The sequence below is a fragment of the Venturia canescens genome, chromosome 3, assembly GCF_019457755.1.
Source record: "Venturia canescens isolate UGA chromosome 3, ASM1945775v1, whole genome shotgun sequence".
Lineage (NCBI taxonomy): Eukaryota > Metazoa > Arthropoda > Insecta > Hymenoptera > Ichneumonidae > Venturia > Venturia canescens.
The window spans coordinates 20,928,153-20,953,427 of NC_057423.1; the positions used below are offsets into that span (position 1 = coordinate 20,928,153).

General features: G+C 37.1%; 1 protein-coding gene across 3 annotated transcripts in view; it reads right to left on the bottom strand.

Moving 5' to 3' along the window:
• The window catches only part of LOC122408384 (calcium/calmodulin-dependent 3',5'-cyclic nucleotide phosphodiesterase 1-like), an 885,001-nt gene extending 872,411 nt beyond the window's left edge, over positions 1-12,590 (bottom strand). The window contains exons 1-2 of one of the 3 annotated variants that reach the window (XM_043415134.1): positions 12,377-12,590; positions 11,580-11,687 (exon numbers count right to left, since the gene is read on the bottom strand). In XM_043415134.1, the coding sequence (XP_043271069.1) occupies positions 11,580-11,604 (25 nt within the window). In that variant the 5' untranslated portion in view covers positions 11,605-11,687; positions 12,377-12,590. Of the gene's footprint in view, positions 1-11,579; positions 11,688-12,357 lie in introns of all 3 variants that reach the window. The other 2 variants (XM_043415133.1, XM_043415135.1) reach the window with 2 other exon arrangements.
• Positions 12,591-25,275: the final 12,685 nt, after the last annotated feature.

Sequence of the window (25,275 nt, forward strand, 5' to 3'; positions counted from 1 at the left end):
GCTTCTAAAATTCGAACTTACTCACCCATGATAATCAATTGATCAATTATTTGTAAGCGATCAAAATGTAGAATAAAAACTTTGAAAAAAGTTTGTTAAATTATCTTACACTTCTTATAAACAAATTATCTCTTCCAATCTTACATCATTCAATTTTTTGAGCCTTTCTAACAAATCATTCAAACAAATTTATTTATCAAAAACTTTCAACTTCATGATTCATGTTTGCAAAAGGAAAGGGTAAACTTCAAATTAACTTACAATAATTTCTTCAACTTTTCTGAATTTTCTATAGTTAGTTGCCTTTCTTCTTTAGTGGCGTTCATACAACTTTCTTCAATCATTTTTTCTATACAACGAGAAACTTCTTTTTCATAGGTTTTGTAGGTGCCACGGTTTAGCGGAGATACACCCAATGATGTTAGAATTTTATTGAGTGTAGTAAGACCACCTCCATTCAAAGTACCTTTAATCAAAAATACATGTCTACCATAAATTACAAAATTATTGATTATAATCTATTTAAATAATTTCCAATTAGTTGTAGACACGTGGTGAGATACACTTATAGTCGTAATTTTCATCTGAGCCCATTATGTAAAATGTACTTTTTTTTCATCCATACTCACCGATTACAGCTTTTGTATTGCAATTGAAAACCATTCTCTGTGATTCATGTTGTTTATCAGTAAGAACGTCATTGATATTCTCGCATTTTTGGCACTTTACATAGTAGATAGTGCCCAAACCACTCGCGATACTGTCAGTAGTATCCAAAAGAGACAGCACATTTTTGCATCTTCTGCATATTAAACCATGGGCAATCGTTTCTACGTCGACAATCTTATAACCTTCCTCTTTCAAGTCAATATATCCATACACTGATGACACTGCTTCCTTTTTTTTAGGTTAAGCTGTCGAACGTTTCTGCCCGCTTCTTGCTGGTTCAATCGAGCTTTATCAAGAGACTCGGTAGAGTCTCGGGACAAGTACATTGACAGACCTATCGTCTGCTGGCCCGAGGCTCTCGCCGAGTATACTTTCTCTGAATAAAACGATTCGCCGTGGTGGGGGTAAAATTGGCAAGTGATTTTTTTGAATTACCGAAGTTATGAGTCATCTGAGGCTTTGAAAATTGAATTGAAGATTAATTAATAAATTCTCTTTCGATTCCACCCAAAATCAGCATGATCGGTGTCGTAATTGTTGAGAAAAAACTTTGCACGGGCTTAAGATTATGCAAAAGTTACCAACACATTCAAGAATTCGTGCGTCTGTATTTATAAACACCATCAAAGGCACTTTGATGCTCTCGAGTTTCTGATTGGTGAGATCTGACGAAATCCATTTTTAGACGTTGTGATTGGTTGTTGAAATTAGTTGTTGATGATTGAAAATCTAACATCAACTTCAGAACGTAGCACACGGCGCAGCACAGCTGGTAACAGCAGTCATAAATTCGATCGATATCAAGAGACTCGGTAGAGTCTCGGGACAAGTACATAGACAGCTCTGTCGTCTGCTGGCCTGAGGCTCTCGCCGAGACTATCTTTTCTCTGAATAAAACGATTCGCGGTGGTAGGGGTAAAATTGGCATGTCATTTTGTTCAAATACAAAACTCATAAGTCATCTGGGGCTTCGAAAATTGAACTGGAGATTAATTAATAAATTCTCTTTCGATTCCGCCCAAAATCAGCATGATCGGTGGCGTAATTGCTGAGAAAAAACTTTGCACGGGCTCAAGATTATGCAAAAGTTACTGACACATTACGAGTTCGACGGATACGTATACGCGTTTTGACGTGAGTTAGTGATAGTAGAGTTGTATCTCAACGCATTCTGATTGGCTCACTCCATCTGACAGACCACGTTTAGACTCCATAAACGTGTCCACGGTCAGAATCCATGAACGTAACCACGCTCAGACTTCGTCAACGTATATATGTACAACCAACTATCAGTTTTTGATAGCATCATGAACAAACGTAGTTTCGACATAACAAAGTGCGGTCTAAATTTAATTTTAAAAGATGTTCGTTATTTAGTAGAGTGCATAATATTTATTATTTTAGTAAAAATAGTGATGTGGTGTCATAATATTAAGAAAACCGGTCTTTTAGTGAATTAAACCGGTATAAAAGCGGCCGCGTAAATGTAGTCTGTGATCCGTGTGTTTTAAAAAAGTGCGTGATGCAGATTTTATTATTTCGTTCGATTGGAAATAAGTATTAATTCCTTCAATTGAACCAGTGTGCGAGGGATTGTCAGTTATAGCGTGGTTATATGCCACGTGTGTAATTAGATTATGTATATGAATTCCCTTTGATAGTTGTGTGGTAACGAATCAGCCGGCGTTTGACGTTACGAAGGCACGACAAATGTAACGAACGTTCGCATAGTTGGTAAATAATACCCCATAAAAAACTTTTTAAAAGTAAAAAAATTACGCCAAGTATTAAAAAGTGCAACCTTGTTTATAATAATATTTATTAGATTTTTCTCTCTAATTATTTATTCTGTTTCTTTGGAAAAATATAATCATATCAATTTAATCAAGCCAAGTGATGTTTGTTTTTTATTATTTGGATTACAAATTTAGAAAAAAAACTCAAGCTTTTGAACAAAAACTTGGCGTGCATGGTTTTTCAAAATGTACTTAAATGAACAATGCACACCAGTATTCAAATTTTTACTATTTTACGTTCTTCTTGTTTTTCTAGCTTCTCCAAATCCTCTCATTGTTCAAAATAGACCGAAGTATACGCCCAAGTAAACCATGTACACTGGTTTCTCGAATTTAGCTATTTTACATTCTTCTTGTTGCTCTTGCTCCTTCCAATCCCAATAAGTTCGGTAAGGATGCTTTCCATTACCCTGTATCGGAGGCAAATTGAAAGAAACTTTAATTCAATTACATATATAGGTACACGTATATACATGCATCTAACCTCGTATCTGTGATTTTTTAAATCTAAGGACTAAATAGTACGCCGATTAAAACAAGTTTATTAGTTTTTTTTGATATTCAAACTTCTGCTTATACTTGAAGGGAGTTCTTTTTTATCATATAATATTTGGTTACTTTCAATTTTACTATACTATATTTTGAATTTAACTTTCATTTTTCTGAATTTAACGTTCATTTAAATGGAATAGAAAGCTCAATAAAATCGCTGCTAGCACAGGCCTATGAAGAGTTTATTTATAGAAATTATTTTGAACACTTATTAGTTTGAAAAACCATGCACGCCAAGTTTTTGTTCAAAAGCTTGAGTTTTTTTTCTAAATTTGTAATCCAAATAATAAAAAACAAACATCACTTGGCTTGATTAAATTGATATGATTATATTTTTCCAAAGAAACAGAATAAATAATTAGAGGGAAAAATCTAATAAATATTATTATAAACAAGGTTGCACTTTTTAATACTTGGCGTAATTTTTTTACTTTTAAAAAGTTTTTTATGGGGATATCATTTCTTTTTGAATTGGGCAATACAAACATAAATATATTTAATAAACATCAAGTTGTATAATACTAGACCATTGTCATTAATTCAATCAAGTTCATGGCTCAATAGGTTAATTAATGAGGATGGTCAATGAGGAAAGTCATGATGGAATGATGAATTTGATCATAATCGATCAAATAAATTATGCTTCAATGGAATCTATAGCGATATAAAAACCTTATTGAAAAAATCATATATTATAAAATTGGTGGAAGAATTAAAAAGAAAGTTATGAACACTCATATTATATATAAAATTGATATTGACATGGCTTCAAAAACATTCTTAATAGTACTGATAAATAACCATCAGACAGAACCTTACTATGACGCTGAAGTTTCCAACGTTGGAGTCCGACGAAATGATCTAAAAAAACTCTCAAATCATTCCAGTAAATCTTCAATTTTGTTCCCTGCCGAATTTCCAATTCGTAATTTTTTAAGCAACATCAATCATTCGTAAAATAATAAAATAATGAATCACAAATTTTTTTTTTCGTTCATTTCGTTGAACGTCAACGTTTCCTTTCAAACTTCAGCGTCGTACCTTACTTATGTCCTCAGTTATTTCAGATGGTAACTGGACATTCAAATTTAATTATATACTTTAAATTGTAAACATGCTGACCTTACGCCCGTCTGTCTCTAAGGTATTAAAGTTCCCGAAACGATGGATTTTAAATGACTAACGTTACATATCTGAGGATCGACTGGACGGATTTACTTGCAACAAAGACCAATGTCGATTTTTCGTTTTTTATGCCTCGTAGAGGCTGTATCCGTTTTGCCCCGGAATTTTTTTTTTACAAAATTCGGAAAACGAGGACTGGGCATCAATTTTGGGACTCAAAAATAGTTGAAAGACCATATGCTCATCAATGAAACTTGCTTAAATCCTTAAGTGTGCATTTTGCCCCACATTATTCTATATATTGAACCCTACTCGTTCTGTATTCGCGATTTTTCGTGGTTTTGCTGGGTCATGGCACGCGGTGATGCGAAGTTTAAGATGAGACCGATTTGTCGTGTTATAAAACTTCGGAACCCGTGAAGTCGTTCTGTATGCGCGTTTTTATGTATTCGCAGTTTTTCGCATTTTTTCGCGGGGTGACAATGTAGTGGACGGATTATTTGGGATAGTCAAATTAAAATTTTATTCGCCTTTATTCGGGGGGCTCCGCCCTCTGGTCCCCCGCCAGGTCTTTCCGTTCAAATTGTTTATCCGAATAAAAATCAGGGCTTGTCTAGAGCTGATGAGTCACAAGTATTCATGCAGAGGGAATTGAGAGAATTATCTTCAAGTAATTGTTACTTAATTGCACTAATTTATTAAAAAATGGAAACAAATTGTTTCGCAATATACAAGGGATATTATTGTGCATTGATAAATGAAAAAAATTGTAAATGATATATATGTTCTAGCTTCCAAAATAACTCTCCAGTTTATATTCAATAACGGCAATTTTTACTTCCCACTTATTCTTCCAGCGAACGAATTCCATTCGGAATAAGAACTAACTTATACTATTATTAAGAAAATTAAATTAATAATGAATCGCACGTCAACAAATTTTTAACCAGATTATGCCGTACAATTTCGTTTTTTTATGATTGATTTTTTATTGAATGAATAGTGATGGGCCGGACAAGTACTTTTAACACATATTTAAACATAATTTGTATCGATCCAATCGACGTCGAATTTTGTGAATAATGCCAGTGGATCCTGAAAGTCTGAGAAGAATCGATTTTCTTATAAGTCTCTGCCACCATAGAGTAACAAATGACTAGCTTTCATGTCATTTTTTTCGATTTAAAAGCTTCTTAGCACAATTTAATAATGTCAAAATTTGGAGTTACTAATAAAATACTTGTCCACCGATTGATATCATAAATTTTAATGCTGCACGTAAATTAGATGGAATTTTTTTCAATTGATTTAGCTGTTCGAATCAAATAAGAAAAATGAGGCATCGGTTTCCGAAATGATTTCAAGCACGATTTTTCGGTTTTTTATTTTTCACTTGTTATTTGATTCTTTTGACACTTTAAATAATAGATATAGATTAGTTATTTTTAAAGATAATGTTTTTTCAAGATTTGAGAAATTTTTTTCGAATTGTTCTGTATATTTTTTGTAAAATAATTTTTTTTACAATTAAAAAAAAAATTTTTTTCAAGTTTTTTTTATGGATGTAAACCTTTTCGGTAACCAGCTTACCTTTCCCATAAAACCTCTGCTTTTTTTCTTTCGGCATACTTGAAAACTAATGTAACACGCAGCTGATGATGAACTGTTTAATAACATATGATCTGTTTTTAAACACACATGCATGCGCCCACATATAAACGTAAAGCGATGTTGTCAAATGATCTACTACACGAGGCAAAAGATGGTTTAATATTTTTATGACTAGTTAGGTATCTGATTAGCTTCCTTAATTTCAATATTGTATCTTGTATTGTACTCCTTATCTGATATTATGAGATTCAATTATTTATTGATACACCCGTGGTTTTTTTCACAGCGCCTTAATTACTTTTTAAAGAAAAATAAACACAACACATTAAGTTCAGTATATTATATACAGGTTTCTTTTAGATAAAAAATACAAGTATCAATTTCAAAAATTTCACTTATTACAGGGAATTATACGAAATTCTTAGCAACATACTCGTTTCCATCACCCAGACGGGTTTGATGAGTTACCGAGCCACTTCGTAGTTGTGTCCAATATAAACATTTATATCTATTACAATTACTCGCTATCTTAAATGCGTCAAAGTGCGCATTGTAATAGCAATCGACGGGTTTTGTAATCGCCAAGACCAGATGAGTCGCTTCCAATAATAAATGTACCACCATGTAGAAAGATGGACCATTTTCTCGCGGTATCATTATAATAGAACCACACGTTATTCTCATCATTGAGGTATCGTAACCATGGAGTTTCTGAAATTTTAGAATTAATTTTCCGTTGGAGGCAAAGTTGTTCGAAATTCTGTGTAATTAGGTAACAATGCAATATCGACAATTTTTGCAGGGCCACTATCAAATTCCAAATATTTTTCGTATTGCATTAAACGCCAATTGATTTTCAATTGATGTTTTAAAGCAAGAGTGCGACATATATTCACACGGGACATGTGCTGTTATTTTCGACTCTCTATGTTTGCTTTATCGTGGGCGTAAGAATTCTCTCTGGCATAAGCCAACAAAATAGATCGTCCATCGATATTCGTTCGCAAATATTCCTCCAAGTCCTGCAAACACGCACTGATATTAAAAAAAAAAAATCAAAACCCCAAGTATTTGAAAGATAATTTATTGTTAGAAAGATACTTACACTCATGGATTCACTTGGTTTGCCGTTTTGAGAAATATTCCAAATCATCAATAAAAACTTGGCCTCCAATTGATATCATACATTTTTATACTGCCCGTAACCTGGATAGTAAATTTTTCAATTTGTTCGATATTTATGAATTTTTGAAAAAATTTTTTATTTTTCTTAATAGAATTTTTTCCTGATTTATACTTTTTTAAAATAATTTAATAGAATTTTTTCGATTGTTTTTTATTTACACGAATTTTTTTCCTGGTTTTGAATTCTTTTTCTATATCACCCAGAAACAAGGGACCGTCAATATACTTGTCCCAATCTTTTTTCCCTAGGGGAATTTTGGGATTACGTCATTTTTTCGACATAAAAATAATTGTTTAAATTATGAGATCTTTGTCCATGACGAAGCTATGTGCGTAGAACGTAACAACTCTTACGATTTGATTTATTATTCTAAATGAAAAATTGTATGAGTTATTTCGGTCGAGGAAGTTCCCGGTAAGAAAGTATAAAGAAAGAAACATGGTTTGTTGTCGTTATTCATTTATTTACTTTTGTTTTTTAAGACCAGCTAGTTTTATTCATTGTATAATTCTGTCTATAAATTCATGATCAAATATTGTGAACTAAACCAATTTTTATTGCTCCAGAATAACTTCATCTCTTAATGTATAATTTTTTCGTTGAAAATTTGGCAACTTTCTTATATTATGAATGAGTTATTCAAGCTCATTTCTTGATGAGCTCCGATCAACTGAAAAGCTTTTTAGCTCTGAGCATTGCCGGAATAAAGTGCTCACTTATATATCCTAACAAGCCTTTCTACCGAATTAAATTTACTCCATCGTATCAGATTATATCCAAGGTCATACTGATATTTATCTCTTTCCTGATAAGTACCCCCTGGGGAGCAGAGACTACAAGAAAAGCACTCATTACATGTGATACTTGACCGTGTCTCAGGAGTAATTACTTTAATGGACTCTTCCGATGGATACAAGCTCTCCGGACGTTCAATTCTTCTGACGAACAAAAATAAGAGATCAACCATGAACCATTTTCAATATTATCGAACCATCCGTGTCTAACCACAACTTCGGTGGATTATAATTGATATGAATATTCATATCAATTATACATATTCATAAAACGGTATACGTATGCGGTTTTGACAAATAATAATATTGCATGTTCAATGGTGTTTCAAAAAGTCTGAAATGATCTGATTTTGAATTTTGTTTTCCACGAATTTTCTTTAAGTAATGATTTGGAGATTCATTATGAAGTCCTATTTGATGGAGATTTTAGTATTGATTGCTTTAGAAAAAAATTGTCTTTTAAACGTATAACGTATCGTGAATTTAAATCTTCCTTAATTATTCATTATCAATTTGTATATTTCAAATTACGGGTATTTTAAGGGTATAAATTATTTGTATTTTAAACTACTCGACTTGATGTCGATAATATTCTCATTATATATTATTGAAATATTGCTGACACTAAAAGTGGACTAAAAATGATGTAATGCGGCAATATAAATTAAATAAAAAATGCTAAAATTTTTTATAAAGAGCTTTAATAGCTGAAAATCTTATTTTTTGTTTAAATTTGAAAATTTTTATATAGGATGTGGGCTAAATATCCACGGTTCGTGAAAGATCCACCGTAAGAGTATTTGACTTTGCTTTTTTCCGTCGTGTAGAAAAAACACCTGAGTATTACCGACTTTCCATAGTTGAAAACGTTCCTCGATATCATGATACCTGAATAACAATTTCTAATAACATGAAGTCACTTCGGTAATTTTCTCAACGTCAAACACCCCTTCACCAGAATTTTTTTTCAAGAATCGCCAACGCCATCAACACTTTCAGTTTGAACCTTCGTCTACACGCTTGCATGACCCTGTCGGGAAATATCGATTAGTCTACATTCGGCAGCGTTCGAAAGTGGTTGTCAGGTCATCTTGACCTTATAGGTGAGTATCATTGTCTCACAGCTTATGAAAAAATCTCTTTTTGGGTCCACTTATTATGGAACGCCGTTAGTATGAATCCATTCTACATTTTTCGTTTATTCCGTTCACTAATTGTATCTATAGAATATTGTTTAGAGTATGTCAAAAAAAATTCTTTTTTCTTCGAAAGACTCCATTGGATAGCCTAGTGTCATAAAATATGATACCTATCCAGATTTCGGTCCCGTAAATAATTTTTTGCGGTCGTATATCGCGATTTTCTGGTTTTCATCCTATAATTCAAGAATCACATTATTGGTGAATTATGAATTATGCAACTCACGAACAAGTTCATATATACTAATTCTTAGGACAGATATTTTGTGGGATATAGAGCGCTCTATAAAAGAGATCTCTGGTCATTTCATGATAAATCAGTCATTTTAAAGTTATTTATGGCCAATGTCTAACTCATAGTAGATTTTTAATTTCTGCTGCTTTTCCAGTAAAACTGTCGGATTTATTATGAAACATTGCAAGAACTTTTTTGCAAATCATCTAATTTTCATTAGAATCATCTCATTGGGATATTGAGATTATCATAGATTAAAAATTCATCGCGTTTGAATTTATTTTTTACGAGAAAATGGCTATTTTTATTGACATAATCGTGGGGGAAATATGAAATGTTAGAAAAATGCTTTTTTTGTTAATTGATTTTTGAATATTTACTGTTTATAGAAGTCCCAAAGCCAATTAGATTGTTTTGGTTTTTTTTTCCAGGAACAGCACATTTTTTTAATTTTGAAAATAGAGATAATTACAGAAATGATTGTGCTAATGTGTTTCAGAGTCTCCATTTACTGTAAACATTATAAAGTATCTCCAAATTATAATTTATTTCCATGACGATGAATTAGATAGAAATAGGTATTTTTCTCCAATAAATAAATTCGAAAGGCAGTAAATTTTCATTCTATAATTATCTAATTTTTTCCATGAAATAATTACAATGAACATGATTTAATTTGAAAAAAAGTTTTTGTGATTTTTCATGATATATCCGGCAGTTTTTCTGGAAAAGTCGCAGAAATTGAAAATCTACGGTGAGTTAAACATTGACTATAAATAACTTTTGAAAAAACTGATTTATCAAGCAATAACGAGAGATCTCTTTTATAAAGCGTTCGATTTCCCACAAAAGACCTATCGTAGGAATTAATATACATAAACTTTTTCATGAGTGGCAAAATTCATAATTCACCAGTAATATAGTTCCCGAATTATTTGAATGGAAATCAGAAAATCACGATAAACGACCTCAAAAATATTCTTTAAAAGGCTGAAATCTGGATAGGCATCATATTTCATGCAACTGAAACTATTGAAAGTATTCTTTAAAAAAATATGGTCTACAATTAGTAACAACGCTTCGATCAATTGCTGTCGGTTGAAGACCCTGTAGATAATTTTCGAATTATTTATCAACAAGCTTAATTAGGTACAATTAACGTCATGAATTCTTGAGAAAACGAGGTTGATAAAACGAGAAAATATCACAATCAATGCTAATAAGTAAATATAAAAGGAATCAATCATGCTATCCCTTATCGATCGTCTGGTGGAGCCGTACTTGAATTAGGTTGAGAATAATCACTCTCCGATGTGTTTTAAAACGGAAATGAGATCCTCCTTTGAATTAGCCAAATCATCAATAAGTTGAGCGAAATCATTTTCTAAACGAACCAGTTTTGCCCTGCATTCGCCAAAAACGGATTGTCAAATGCGCAAAAATTTTTCATGCTGTTATGCAAAAATAAACAATTAACATTGTAGCCATATACGTATTGCTTGAGAGGGCAAGGGTTTTTCTTCTGCATTGCATGGATTTGAATAAAACAAATGTTTTTTGTACACGAATTGAAGTGTATTTCGTTTAGAACAGGTTCAATATATTTGTAATTATAATTTTTTTTTCAGAATCTACTCATATTTCATTATAAGGTCATACTCTATCGACCTTATAATCTCGTGTGTTCCACTACAAAATTTTCCAGATTGTGATTAAAATAAGCGTTAATGGATTTTTATCGATTTTCTATTCTTTCGTGAAGTTCAACCTTTCCAGGTATGATTTTTTATTTTGACGTGAATTATGAATATTGCTGTAGTGTTTTCGAGGTCATTTAAAAACTTGCCATTTAATCAACTGCAAATAAGAAAAGTTTCAAAAGAACACAAGTATAGCCTGTCGTTAGACAAATACTTTTCCCAAGTTTCGAAATCAGTCTAGACTAAATTAAAAACAAAGCTCACAATCAACTATATCGATATAAGTAATGGTTGCAAATAACAAAGAAATGGCCGATCTCCATTGTTGTTAGTGAAACAGTACGAAGATTCTATTTTGTACAGTATAGTATTAAACAATGTGCAATATTTTAGTAAATGCATTCAAATAGAAAACAAAATTTGGTAGCGGTCTATTCCGGGGCGGCGGTGTAAGTAAACAATATTTTATGTTGAGATGAATCGATGAAGAAATCATCTGAATTCAACTAACCAGGGTTCAACTGATCGTTTTGAATTAATTGTCTTGCCTGTATTTAGTAAAAATTCTGTTAGCGACGAAACCAGAAAAAACCCTTTCGTACAAAAATGTTCTATTTGAATTTTAAAAATCTCAATTTAGATAATGTTATTAAGCTTACGTTAATAAGATTATATATTTAAATAGTGTTTTTAACTTTCTCCATAAACTCACCTTGAATACATCGCTCTTTGTCCATACCCACACGATTTGAGCCGAGTAAACCACTGATTCTCCGAATCACTGCATCCTGAAACTTCTCTATCTTGACCGTTTACGACCCTATATATTCACAGAAAAAATTCTCGGTCACTTAAACTAAATGTCACCTCTCTGTAGGTTTTAACAAGAACGATGCGAAGGAAAATATTCATAATAATTTAGAGATCTAAAAATTGATGAACCAAAATAATAACAGATTAGAATGTTGAAAACAATCCAATTATATGCCATAGGTAGCATTCGTCGAACACTGTAAACTTAAAATTAGAAGAACGTTTTCCTGCTATATTTCGTTTATTTTTTTTTTTTGAGGGAAAAGTATATTATAAGATTTTGTAAATGTATATAGGTTAAATACGAAAAAAAATCCTTATCCGCGCGAGTCCATTATTTACAACGCCCGTACATAAATGTGTAAAACTCCAATTTGGGAAAAAACAATTGGAGGAATGAAAAGAAGGCTCTGATCGTTGAATTAAGTAGCTGAAATATATTTTAATCTACTATCAATCTATTGATATTACACCAATATCAGTAAAAATCACATTGGCTACGGTAAATTCAAGGAACAGGAAAAGATTGATTAAACCGTGCTGCTGACGTCGATTCAGTAATAAAGATAGGAACCGGAAGAGAAGACGGGCGTATAATTGAAATTGGAATTTGATTTTACTTCCAATAATACTGAGTAAACACAAGAAAGTAATTCTCAATTTATTCAATGGAATACGTTATGTATCTGAACCTGCCGTTTCCGGAGGGTACCGGTAAGAAAAAAGAAAAAAGTGTACGAGCACGTTTGACTAGTTTCTCAACAGGAAAAGAACGTGATCGCGCTCGAGGCTCTTCCAACAAACTGACGATAGATAACTAGCAGCTGGCCGACCTTTCGAGCATCTTGCAGTCCGCGCGCGGAATCATAAGAATCTGCGTGCGCATGCAGCACCCAACTACATTTCAGACAGCTAAGTATTCATCCATAATTAGAAACTTGAAGAGATATCCAATAAACTATTTATACGCCATGCAGAAAAATGGAAGTGTCAAACTATGCCCCCTAATAAATACGGACGTTGCACGGAGACTTTCTGACATTATGCGTTCAAGAAACCCATCCATCATTTATTCCTTTAGGTTATTAAGGATTAAGGAAGAATACATCGGTGAGGAAAAGAGGTGGAAGAAAGAAAAAAAATAGCGCAATGAGTAAAAAAATAAAAATCGAAATGACTACCACGAGGTATAGATCATGACAGATGTGAACCGTAACATTTTATGAACCCCCACAATCTTCTACTTGATGAGATGCGATAGCGGCAAGGGCTGAAAAGAGTTAACGAATCGCAGTCTCATGTCAGTACTGAATCGACATTGGATTTCATGTATATAAATCGATCTGTCCTGATTAAATTTAGATGCCAGCAGTTTCTTGCTCTTATAGATTTTTGTTGATACAATAATGACAAAGAAGATAACAGCAGGTAAAAAGCGGAGTGAAAGTGAGGCTAAAAAAGTTGCATATGGAGAGATGATAGAAAAAATAAAGCATTCGCGCCTACTTCTGTGCGTGTGGACGTGTTCTTCCTCTCCTCTCTTTCACTCTTTCTCTCTCAAAGGGACACACACGTCCGCGCATTTACGTTCGCGTATGTGTATGTTCGTTTGCAGGTTTACGCGAGTAGCAGAATGGGTCAAAGGCAAAGCAGATAGTCGTGATATTAATACGTATGCAGGGTCAGAACGCTTTGTCGATCAGCCACGTGTAAGATCGAATCCACCTGAATTTCTTCCCCTCCTAATATCATAAAAACTCTTGTTGATGCGGGTGACCCGTGTTCGTATAACGATGTCATCGAATACGCTGTATTGGTATAATATGCATGGCTACAAGATGAAGAAGAAAAAGCAACATCCTCTCTATAGCATCATCAACAGAGTGAAACGTTAATCAGGATTTTTTAATGGCAAAGGTGTATGTCGATACGGATGCCTCATATCATCTCGGGTAAAGATAAACGTTGCTTCGCTGAATATAGAGGAGCACTAGATAGGACGTCGAATATGGAACAAACATCTTAAAGGATTCTTTGTGTTCCCAAAAATGATGATCAAACTAAATAATTTTTTACAATCAGAACAAATCTTAAAACCTACTTCAATACGAAATATGTTATCTATTACATTTCCTAATTAATTTTTTGATTGCTTTCTTCCAACAAATAGCAAATCAGCATCAGAGGCGTAGGAGAGATCGCCCTCAGTATTACGCTTAATCATTAAAATTTAACTATTTACTATTGAAATCTGAATTTTAAGATAATAACTGAAAAATTAAGAGTCCTTATCGATAAAATAGTTTCTACAATCCAAAAAAAAAACAGCGAAAACGTTGGAATAAAACTTGAGTATAGTAAATTTATTCCCTTCAAACAGTACTTTTGACTAATCAAAAATCAAATCTAGAATTTACAAAGAGTCATGGAATGAATAACTGCATTAACCCTTTGTGTCACGCATTTTTCTTTTAACCCAATCGGCTTAAAATTTAGTATTCGGAGGTTTTCTGGGTCGTTGATTACGATTCCACCCTCAAAATTTCAAAATTCAAAATGGCGGATCCAATATGGCGGCTAAAATTTCGAAAGTTCATCCAAACCGCATGATATTTGGTACTCAGCGGTTTTCGGGGTCGCTGATTACGATTCCACCATAAAAATTTCAAAAATTCAAAATTTTGAATATAATATGACGAATAAAAGTTCACAAAACGGTGCCACTATTAAAAAAAAAACAAAAAATAGAAATAACAACCGCCACGTCCTTGTTCGTGTCTCTGGTTTTGACTGAATGCGGAACTTTGTGCAGAAGATCGTCAATTCTATTAGACGCCCGAGTGGCGACTAATTCTTATTCTTGAACACATGACTGATGCTGAAACACCACAAAAAGTTCAAAATTTCGGTCGAAACTGCTTAAAAAATGGTTACAAAACACAAAGTTCACAAAAAAAGAGATCACAAAGAGATGAAACGATTTTTGCATATTGAATTCCCATCTTGTGAAAGCAGATTTGTAATGAGCGACCCCGAAAACCTCTGAGTACCAACTTTTGCTATCATCGAACGGTTTTTGCATTTTGGGTCCGCCATATTGGATCCACCATCTTAATTTTTCGAATTTTGATTGAAGATTTGTAATCAGCGACCCTGAAAAGCCTCGGGTACCAAATTTCGTTTTTATCAAACGATCTTTGCATTTTTAGTCCGCCATATTGGATCCGCCATCTTGAATTTTGAAATTTTCAGGGCGGAATCGTAATTGTTGTGCCCGGACATCGCACTCCTAAAATAAAAAGTATATAAATTAAGCGTTCCCAGTATAAATGCATCGACGGCGAAATATCAACGTTCCCGAACGAGCGCATCGACCCTCGATGTCATCACCAAAACTTCGAGAAAGAACATCTTGCCATATTGTCGCGAGAGGGAGAAAAACCCCCGAGTCTATAAATTTACCAATTAACTAAAATTCGACAGTCTTTGATAAGAATTGTAACGATTGATCTCGAGGCAATAAAACCTCGAATTTGTAACTTCTTAAATAAACTTATTGTTAACTTGTTGTAAAAGTATCGAGTTGGAGTTCAGCTCTTTTGGCCTAATCCCTTAAATACTCATCCTTGATAACTCGTCCCTTCACGATGGTCTTCGCGGATACAACATTGGTGGCAGCAGTGAGATTGCCACAAATCGAGAAACCCGACACGTCTACGATAGTCAACCGGAAGGAATTCTAATTGCTGAGGAGGACCGATAATTCTAGAAAAGCCAATAAATCAAACGGAGGTTCGATCACCAATCATCGCATCCAAGGCAGACCGATCTACGTCAAGATTCAACCCAAAATACGACTGGACCAAGAGCGAAAGAAATTCAACTTGACAATGAATCCAAACATCATGATAGCGATCATCTTACTGTAAGTGACGAAATATTATCAAATAATATTGTAATCCGCCAAAGTCAGATCGTATATAGAAATTTATATGTCAGACGACGAGTACACTAAACGTCTAAAATTACCAGGCACAAGCACTATTTAGCGTTCACTCAATTCATTTTTCGACGATAAACTCGACTACGACCGCGAAAAAAGAAACAAAACCACCTCGCAAAGTAGAAGAAGACGAAGTAGCGTCCAATCTTTAAATCGATCTCCCAAATCGGAAGACGATTATTTAGACGCGGAAAATACGCCGATAAATTCTGTATTAGAAACTACCTCCAATCCTTTAGTCTCAACAATGGTAGAAACCGTGAATTTAGATCAAATTGCAAACGGTAACACAAGCAGAAATACTAGCCGAAATAATCGAGATAATAATCCCGGAAATAATGGGAATAATGGTAGGATAAATAATTCTCAAAATTCCTCCCGAAAACTAACAGATTACGAGGCACAATGTCTCTTAAAGAATCGCGTAGTTTAATTCGTCGATTCGACGGTTCAAAACCGGAGGAAGGGCGAGAATTAGTAGATTCCTTTGCGCACGTCAATAAACATATTTTAGAGGAGGACCAAGCGATTCTCCTGGAATCCGTATTAACAACGAAATCAACGGAATTCACTGGTAAAGCTAGAGCCGAAGTACGATATAAAAATATTCCCGAATTCGAAACATTTAAAACCGTTATTTTAAAGATATTCTGCGGTACGAGAAACGTAGGAGCCCTTCAAACAGAGTTGTATTCTTGCCGACAAAGATTTAACGAATCAGTAAAAGAATTCGGAAGAAGAGTAGAGGACACAATGATGGAGTTAATTGATGCTAGCATAAAAAATACTCGATTATGATCGAACAAATGGCGGTAGAAAAGCACATACCCGAAGTAGCCCTTTTTCGAGTTTCACTCAAGGTCTCAAACGTGAATATCAAACAATTATTAAAGCTAGGGCATATCCAACCCTCAACGAAGCTATCACAGCCGCGATTGACGAAGAAAAAATATAGCAAGGAACCCGAAGAGAATCCGGAAATAATACGGTTACTTGCAGTAGGTGTAATAAAAAGGGAGATCATGGACCTAGACTGCGTTGCGACTCCGGATGACGTGACGGACGCTCTGAGACGAGAGACGGGACGAGACGTGGACTTCCGAGTTCATATTTTCGGTCCGAACCGTGCCGAGCCGTACATGGCGGTCTGAGAACTCGATTCACGGGAAGCCGATGCGCTGCTTCGGCGCGGCCGGATCGGAATTGGCTGGGTGCATTGCCGCGTTCGGAAACGACTGACGGTGACGAAATGTTACAGGTGCCTGGGCTTCGGCCATGTGAAGGCCGAATACAAAGGCACCGACAGGACGAAATGCTGCCGCGACGGACTGCAGAAACAAACCAGTCTGTCCACTGTGCTCCGAGGCCGGGCACAAGAACGTAGTGCACCTTGCCGGAACCGGCAGGTGCGCCATGTTCCGAGCCGCGCTGGAGGAGTGCAGGAAGCAGGCCGGAAGATGGACAGAGTAATTCAGGGAAACCTGAACCGAAGTAGGACCGCAGATATGCTCCTACCACAGATAGCAGACGAACACGACGCGGACATCCTGATCGTGTGTGAATCATACAGGAGAAGGACGACTCAGACGTATATTACGAATGAGACAGAGACCACAGCTATCTGGGTAAGGTGTGCCACCCAATCCCGAGTCTCTAACCGCGGTGTCGGGGACGATTACGTCTGGGCTAGAGTCGGCGCTGTCACTTATGTCAGCGTCTACTTGACATCCAACTGCACCGCGGCCGAGTTCGAGAGGAAGGTGGCACTGCTAGAAGACGGTATCAGGGACCTGCCCGGGGATGTCATCGTCGCGGGGGACTTCAACGCGAGGGCGATCGAGTGGGGAATGACGGAAACGAACCGACGCGGACGACTACTGCTGGAGATGGCCGCAAGACTGGACCTAGCAGTGGTAAATACGGGAAACACGCCGACGTACAGACGACCAGGGTTTGGAGACTCCATCCCGGACGTGACGCTGACGTCGGACGGTATCCTGTCACGGCTGAGGGGGTGGCGGGTGATCGAGGACTATACAGCCAGCGATCACCAGTACATCACCTTCGAAGTAGCAGGACGGACAGAAACGAGACGAATGAGAGCCCACCAACCCCCGCGGTGGAACCTTGACAGACTGGACGGACGTAAATTTTCTGAGGAGTTGATGGCAGCACCAGCTCCGTTGACGAAAATTCCCCCCGACCTGACTGGCCGGCAAAGGGCGGAGAGACTGACAGACGAGACGGCCAAACTAATAGACGTTTTATGCAACAGCACAATGCCGAAACGACGACAGACACAGAAAAGACGACCACAATACTGGTGGACGGACGAGATCGCCGAATTGCGCAGGATTTGCCTGGCAAATCGGCGACGAGTGACGAGGGCTGGGGGGCGGACCCGAAAGGGAAAACCTCCAGGCCATATACAAAACAGCACGGAAGACGCTGACGAAAGCAGTACGGGACAGCAAGACGCGATGCTGGAGGAAGCTCTGCGAGGAGGTGAACGAGGACCCCTGGGGAACTGGTTACAAGATTGTGACCGGCAAACTAGGGGCCCGAGTTCCACCAGAACTCAAAGACGCCGAAACAGCAGGACGGATTGTTGACGGATTGTTTCCGACGCACCCGATACGGACGAACGTGACGGACGACGCTGACGTGCCGGCGCCCCCCGTCTTTGTCGCTGAGGAGCTCACCAGAGCAACGAAGGCGATGAAGACTGGTAAGGTGCCGGGACCAGACGGAGTACCGGCTGAGATCCTCCGGCTCGTGGCTCGCCTACGGCCGGAGATACTTCTCGACCTGTACAACACGTGCTTGACGACAGGAACGTTCAGCGATCGGTGGAAAGAGGCGAGGCTCGTCCTTATCCCGAAAGGTAAGGACGACCCTAACACGCCCTCGGCCTACCGACCGTTGAGTTTACTTGACACGACAGGTAAACTCTACGAACAATTACTGAGACCGAGACTGACGGACGCGATGCAGGACGGAGGGGGTCTCTCCGACCTGCAGTTCGGTTTCAGGAGGGGTCGATCGACGATTGGAGCAATCCAAAAGGTGGTCGACTCTTTCCTGGAACTGGACAGACACTGCCACGCGGCCCGACCTATCGTGCTGCTGGCGACACTGGACATCAGGAATGCTTTCAACTCGGCCAGGTGGGTGGATATCTTGGAGGCGCTGAAAAGCAACTTCGGGATCCCACCTTACTTGGCTCGGGTTGTGGAGGATTACCTGAAAAACAGACGTATAACGTACGAAACGATCGAAGGACAGGTAACGAGACAGGTCACCGCTGGGGTTGCCCAGGGGTCGATACTGGGACCTGACTTCTGGAATGGCTTATACGACAGCTTGCTTCGGCTGGAGATGCCGCTCGGAGTGATCCTCGTCGCCTACGCTGATGATGTAGCGGCGGTGATTACAGAGCGATCTCCGGAACTAGCATAGTTGAAGTTGAACCAGACCATGAGACGAGTAGGACGTTGGATGACGGACCACGGACTGCAACTCGCAACGGAAAAGACGGAACTGACGCTTCTTACGAGAAGACGTATAGAGACGATACTGCCCATGACAGTGGGGACATACGAGACAGAGACCAAGGGGGAAGTCAAGTACCTTGGGGTAACCCTTGATACGAAGATGACCTTCTGGCCTCACATACAGAAGACGGCCCAGAGGGCGGCAGAGAGGATAGCGTCCTTAAGCCGCCTGATGGCAAATACGACGGGACCGAGACCGGGGAAACGGCGACTGTTAATGGCGACAGCTCACTCGATCCTCCTGTACGGTGCGGAGATCTGGGCAGACTCCCTGAAGACAAAGAAGTACTGCAAGACGATGACGATGGTGCAGCGACAAGGAGCGCTGCGAATCGCTTGCTCCTACCGGACAATCTCTGCACAAGCTGTTCTGGTGGTGGCAGGTGTAATTCCCGTGAATCTCCTTGCGTTTGAGCGTAAGAGGATCTACTGGAGTAGCGCAGACATAGGACGGAAGAACGCGGCAATTGCCGAGCGCGAAAGGACGATAGACACTTGGCAAGGACGGTGGATAAACGGAAACGATGGTAACTGGACGAGACGACTTATACGGGACCTGAGGCCGTGGCTCGGAAGGAAGTTCGGGGACGTGAATTTTTACGTTACCCAGCTCTTGACGGGGCACGATTACTTCCGACGGTACCTCCACAGAATGAACAAAGTACGGACACCTGACTGTAAGTACTGTGGACATGAACGAGACGACGCGGAACACACGTTTTTCGTGTGTGACCGCTGGACGAGACAGAGACAAGAACTGGAAATAACAGTTGGCAGTATTACCCCGGAGAATATCGTCGGGGTAATGCTGCACGAACCCGAATGGTGGCGCTTAGTCGCCACCTACACGGAAACGATACTGCGACGTAAGAACGCGGACGGCTGCTTGACGGATGACTGAGTAGACGGAGTGACGCAACGTTACGATAACGGTGGGACAGAACGGACGAACGAACACAGACAGAACCCCCAGTCAGAAGTAATATCAACATAGTCCCTGGCTGGGGGGAAGGACAACAAGGAGGTGGCGGTTTTAGTGGGTAGGCCTGTTTTTTTTTTTGGGAGTCCCACATACCCATGTAGTCCGTAAGACTACATGGAATCCGTAAAAAGGATTTCCGCAACTCCTTGATAAAAAAAAATAAAAATAAAAATAAAAATAAAAATAAAAAGGGTCACATTGCGCGCGACTGTAGGAGCTCAGGGAATAGAAATGGTAATAACAGTAATAATGGTAACTACAATCGGCATAACCAAAATAAAAGCAAAAATTCCATCTTCTGCAATTATTGCAAAAAGCCGGGACATGTTTATGATATGTAACGGCCGGGTATGTGCCGGAGCTCCAAAAAGCACTATCGGTGCCATCTACCGGCAAACCTCTGAAAACAAATAAACATTATTAATAATTATTATTATAATAACGAATTATTTAGTTCCTAAGGTAACAAATAGAGGGAAAATTTAAACAAATCTTGCTCACAAATGGAACAAGCGGAAAGAGGAAATATAAGCCACAGTGAAAAACACAAAAGACACTCTTCTTGTCCCTCTGACAAGCAGTACGTATACCTTTCCAAGCCAGGGTGAAAACGAAGGTGGAAAAAAACAAACTTTGTCACGCTCAAGCACGACAGTCAAGGATCTCTCCGAGACTGAGCAAGAAGCTTTTGTGAATAGGCCTAGTCTGGTGATTTCTGACCAAGGAACACCCAGCGTTGGGAAGTCAGAGTCAATCTAGCACAAGCACGACTGTCTCAGATCTATCTAAGACAGAGTGAAGAAGCTCTTGCAAACAAACTGACAATGAGTCTGATTGCCTTACCCGATTAACCCCCTTACTTTATTTGTAAATAGTGAAAGAATATGTGCCTTCGCTATCAATCTGTCACTCCAGGACTCCTTTACGTCGATGGCTGCAATCCCAGGAAAACCTGCCAGGGAATTTTAAAATGAATTAACCCTTAGTGTGCACATCTTCACAGCGAGACATTTCGTGCACAGGGGTCACTTTGACCCCAGGTAATTTTTGACATCGAATATCTCGGTAACTATGCGCTTTTCGGAATAAAAGGTTTAGTCACTTTTTGCAGTGAATTCATCCAACTTTAAGGTTGCAAAGTCGGATTTCCAAAAAAATCTTTTTTCATCATTCAAAAACGTGCTCAAAGTTGATAGTGCGCGTAAAAGCACTTTTTCGGTTAATCTCTCGTAAAAAATTAAATTTTAAGTTTTGAAAAAAATCCTTACAGAGATTTATAGACAAGGGTCCATGCTTTAAGGGAAAAATAGTTCACTTTGCAACCGTTCCAAAAAGTGTAATTATTTTGGAGTATGAAGTGGCTATGCTCCCTACTTTTAGAAAGGGGATAACGATTTTTTAATATTGGGGGTTTTACTTATGAGATGCTCATCGGTAAATGCTATTCATGCGAGAAAAAAATTTTGGGATCAACCTGACCCCAGATGCACACTAAGGGTTAATAAGTAAAATTATAGATTATAATTGGCGTCACGACCGACGTAAATTTTTGTTTAATTATATTATAATTAATATTAGATTAATCAACTACCGAACTTATAAGCGCTCTCACTTGAGCCTTAGCCATTGTCATATATAGCCAGGTCATTCATCTATACACGTCATACCACGACCTCACCCATGCATCGACACTCGAAAAACTGTAGACACAACAAACCACCGAGCGACCCTTGGATCCAAGACGCTTAGGCCATAAACTTAAAGCCCCAACCTGACACCACACGAAAACAACACTACGAAGATGACACATCCAGTTCCCCTAAACTAGATCTGAGAATCCAAAAGGCTTAGAACACTTCCGTTTCCCCCACTAATTTCCGATTTTGGCCCCTATAAAAGGGCGAGATTTTTCATCTTCGTGGCAGTCCATTCCGTACCTAGAGTCACGATTATACTGTTAGCAGTAGTTCGGTTGTCATTCGGTTAGCCGTCTTATACTTAAACTCTGACCGAACTCCGGGTCTTCTGGAGAAGAGAGCGAGTCGAGTCTTTCTATTAAAAGTTAAAGTCCATTTTCAAGATTGGGAATTAGAATAATTTCGAACGTCCGCTTCTCTGACTTAAAATAATTTGGAACGTCCGCTTCTCGGACTTATAATAACCTAGGGAAAAAAAGGTTGGGACAGGTACATTGATGGTCGCTTGTTTCTGGATGACATAGAAAAAAGATTTAGAACCAGAAAAAAAATTCTATAAACATAATAAACGAAAAATTGAAAAGTTCAAAAAAATTCAACAAAAATAAAAAACAATCGAAAAAATTCTGTAAAGAAAAATAAAAAAATTTCAAAAAAATTCATAAATATTGAAGACATTGAAAAATGTACTATCCAAGTTACATGTAGTATAAAAATATATGATATCAGTTGGAGGCCAAGTTTTTATTGATAATTTGGAATATTTATCCAACAAATTGGAAACTTTAATGAAATTCATGATAATTATTTTCACGAAAAAAGTTAATGAAAAAAAAGTCATAACGGAAGTTACGTGCAGTACTAAAATGTATTATATCAATTCGAGGTCAAGTATTTATCAGTTATTCGAAATATAATCTCCGGCGACAAATGAGCGTTGAGAATCCTTGTCGGGCTCACAACGTTTTATCAAAATTATTAAAAAATTAATGGAAATAAAATCATTGAAAATTCACATGAAAGTCATTCGTTACTTCAACAAGGTACACACTTTAAAGAATCGATTCCCCTCCGACTTTCAGGATCCCCTGGTATTATTCACAACATTCAACTTCGATTGGATCGGTACAAATTATGTTCAAATACGTCTTAAACGTACTTGTCCGGCCCATCACTTTTTTAGTATATATTTTTATACTAATATATATATATTTTATTTTATTTTTATATTATATTTATATATATATCATATATTTATATATATATTATTTTATCTTATATATATATATCTTTATATATAAAAGATTTTAGTATAAATTTCTATGAATTATTTGCTTAGTACATTTTTATAGATTCCATTCTCATACGAACATTTTTTATGGGATAATCTTTTTCATGAAATTATCAGTAAATAAGGGACCATCAATGTACTTTTCCCAATCTTATTTTCCCTAGGTATGATGTTCGGCTTATAAAGTTGGTTTCCACCATAAAAGACCAATTTTTCGTAAAAATTGTAGTGAAAATATTTCGTCACAAGTCTGCCCTTGAATTTTGGCGATTTTTTTCCTTATACTCTAATATGTTATGCCTATTAGGAACTCAACAGCATGGAGGAATCCGGGATGAGGCCCGCGAAATGAATTTCGGTTTATAATGTTGGTTTCCACGTAAAAGACCAATTTTTCTTCAAAATTGTACTGAAAATATTTCGGCACTGGTTTGGTCTTGGACTTTGGTGATTCTTCTCCTTGTCTTCTAATATGTTTTGTCTATTGAGAATCCAAGAGCATGAAGAAATGCGTGTTGTGGGCCATAATATGATTTTCGGCTTATAACGTTGGTTTCCACGAAATAAGATCTATTTTTCGTTAAAATTGTACTGGAAATATTTCGTTACAGGTCTGTCTTTGGACTTTGGCGATTTTTTTCCTTATACTCTAATATGTTTCATCTATTTAGAACCCAAGAGCATGGAGAAAAGTGTGTTGCGGGCCGAGATATGATTTTCGGCCTATAACGTTGGTTTCCACGAATAACAACAAATTTCTCGTCAACATTGTACAGAAAATATTCCGTCACAGGTCTGTCCATGGAGTTGGGCTATTTTTTTTCTTCTACTCTAATTTGCTATGCTTATTGGGAACCCAAGAGAATGGTAGAAAGCGGGTTGAGGGCCGAGATATGATTTTCGGCTTATAACGTTGGTTTCCACGAAAAAGGACCTATTTTTCGTCAAAATTGTACTGGAAATATTTCGGCATTGGTTTGTTCTTCCACGTTGGTGATTTTCCCCCTTATCTTCTAATATGTTTAGTGTAATAGGAACCCAAGAGAGTGAAGAAATGCGTTTCGTGGGCTGTAATATTATTTTCGGCTTATAACGTTGGTTTCCGCGACAAAAGATCTATTTTTCGTCAAAATTGTACTGAAAATATTTCGTCACCTGTCTGTCCTTGGCCTTTGGCGATTTTTTCCAAGTCTTCATACCGAGAAAGAACTGATGTAAAAATTTCCTTAATAGAACAAATTTTATTTATCCCTTTTCTTCAAAATTCAAATGAAAGATAGATCAAATTCAAGACACGAAAAATCCAACCACTTTAAATGTCGCTTTTGCATTCTGAATCTAGAGATTTCATTTCATCCAAAACGTGCCCTCAATGAAATATATTTTCAAAGTTTGTAAGTGGCCGCTGAGGTCTAATTATCCACAGTTTGATAGTTGCTGAAAAAAAGTACCCGAAAACTTCTAACATTTATTATGCCAGAACTCAAAGCAACAAAAAAAACTAAGCGAACTTAATTCAACAAAGCAACAGAAATCAAAGACGTTTAAGGTACCTGCATTGGTTTTGGAGAAAAACCATTTCAGGACAATTCAGAAATTAATTTAGAAATTCGAAAACTCACAGTGGAGTAGAAAAAGGAAAATTGAAGTATCTAGAAATGTGGAAGACTTTTGTGATGAATTTTCTAGATTACATGATACGGTTGGAGGAAATGATTTGAATGATTGGCACACATGCTGCAACACAGAAATATCAAAGTTTGGAAGTATTCGCTGTATATCAGTCATACAAACTTCAATACTATTTGAAAAGGAACACTTAAAAACTTGCCGAACCAAGTTCCATTACATATTACCATAATCAAAGATAAGGGGTGATCCGTCGCATATATATTTATCCACAGAAATTTCAGAGTTCGCAGGTATCTGCTGCGGTTCAATGTATCTGCGCAATGAGCTTCGAAGACAGCAATTTCAAATCTATCCATAAATGAGCAATTGAAGACTTTTATAATCAATTTTTTACTTCATATAGATGTTACAGTTAGAGTCAAAATGTAAAATGAAT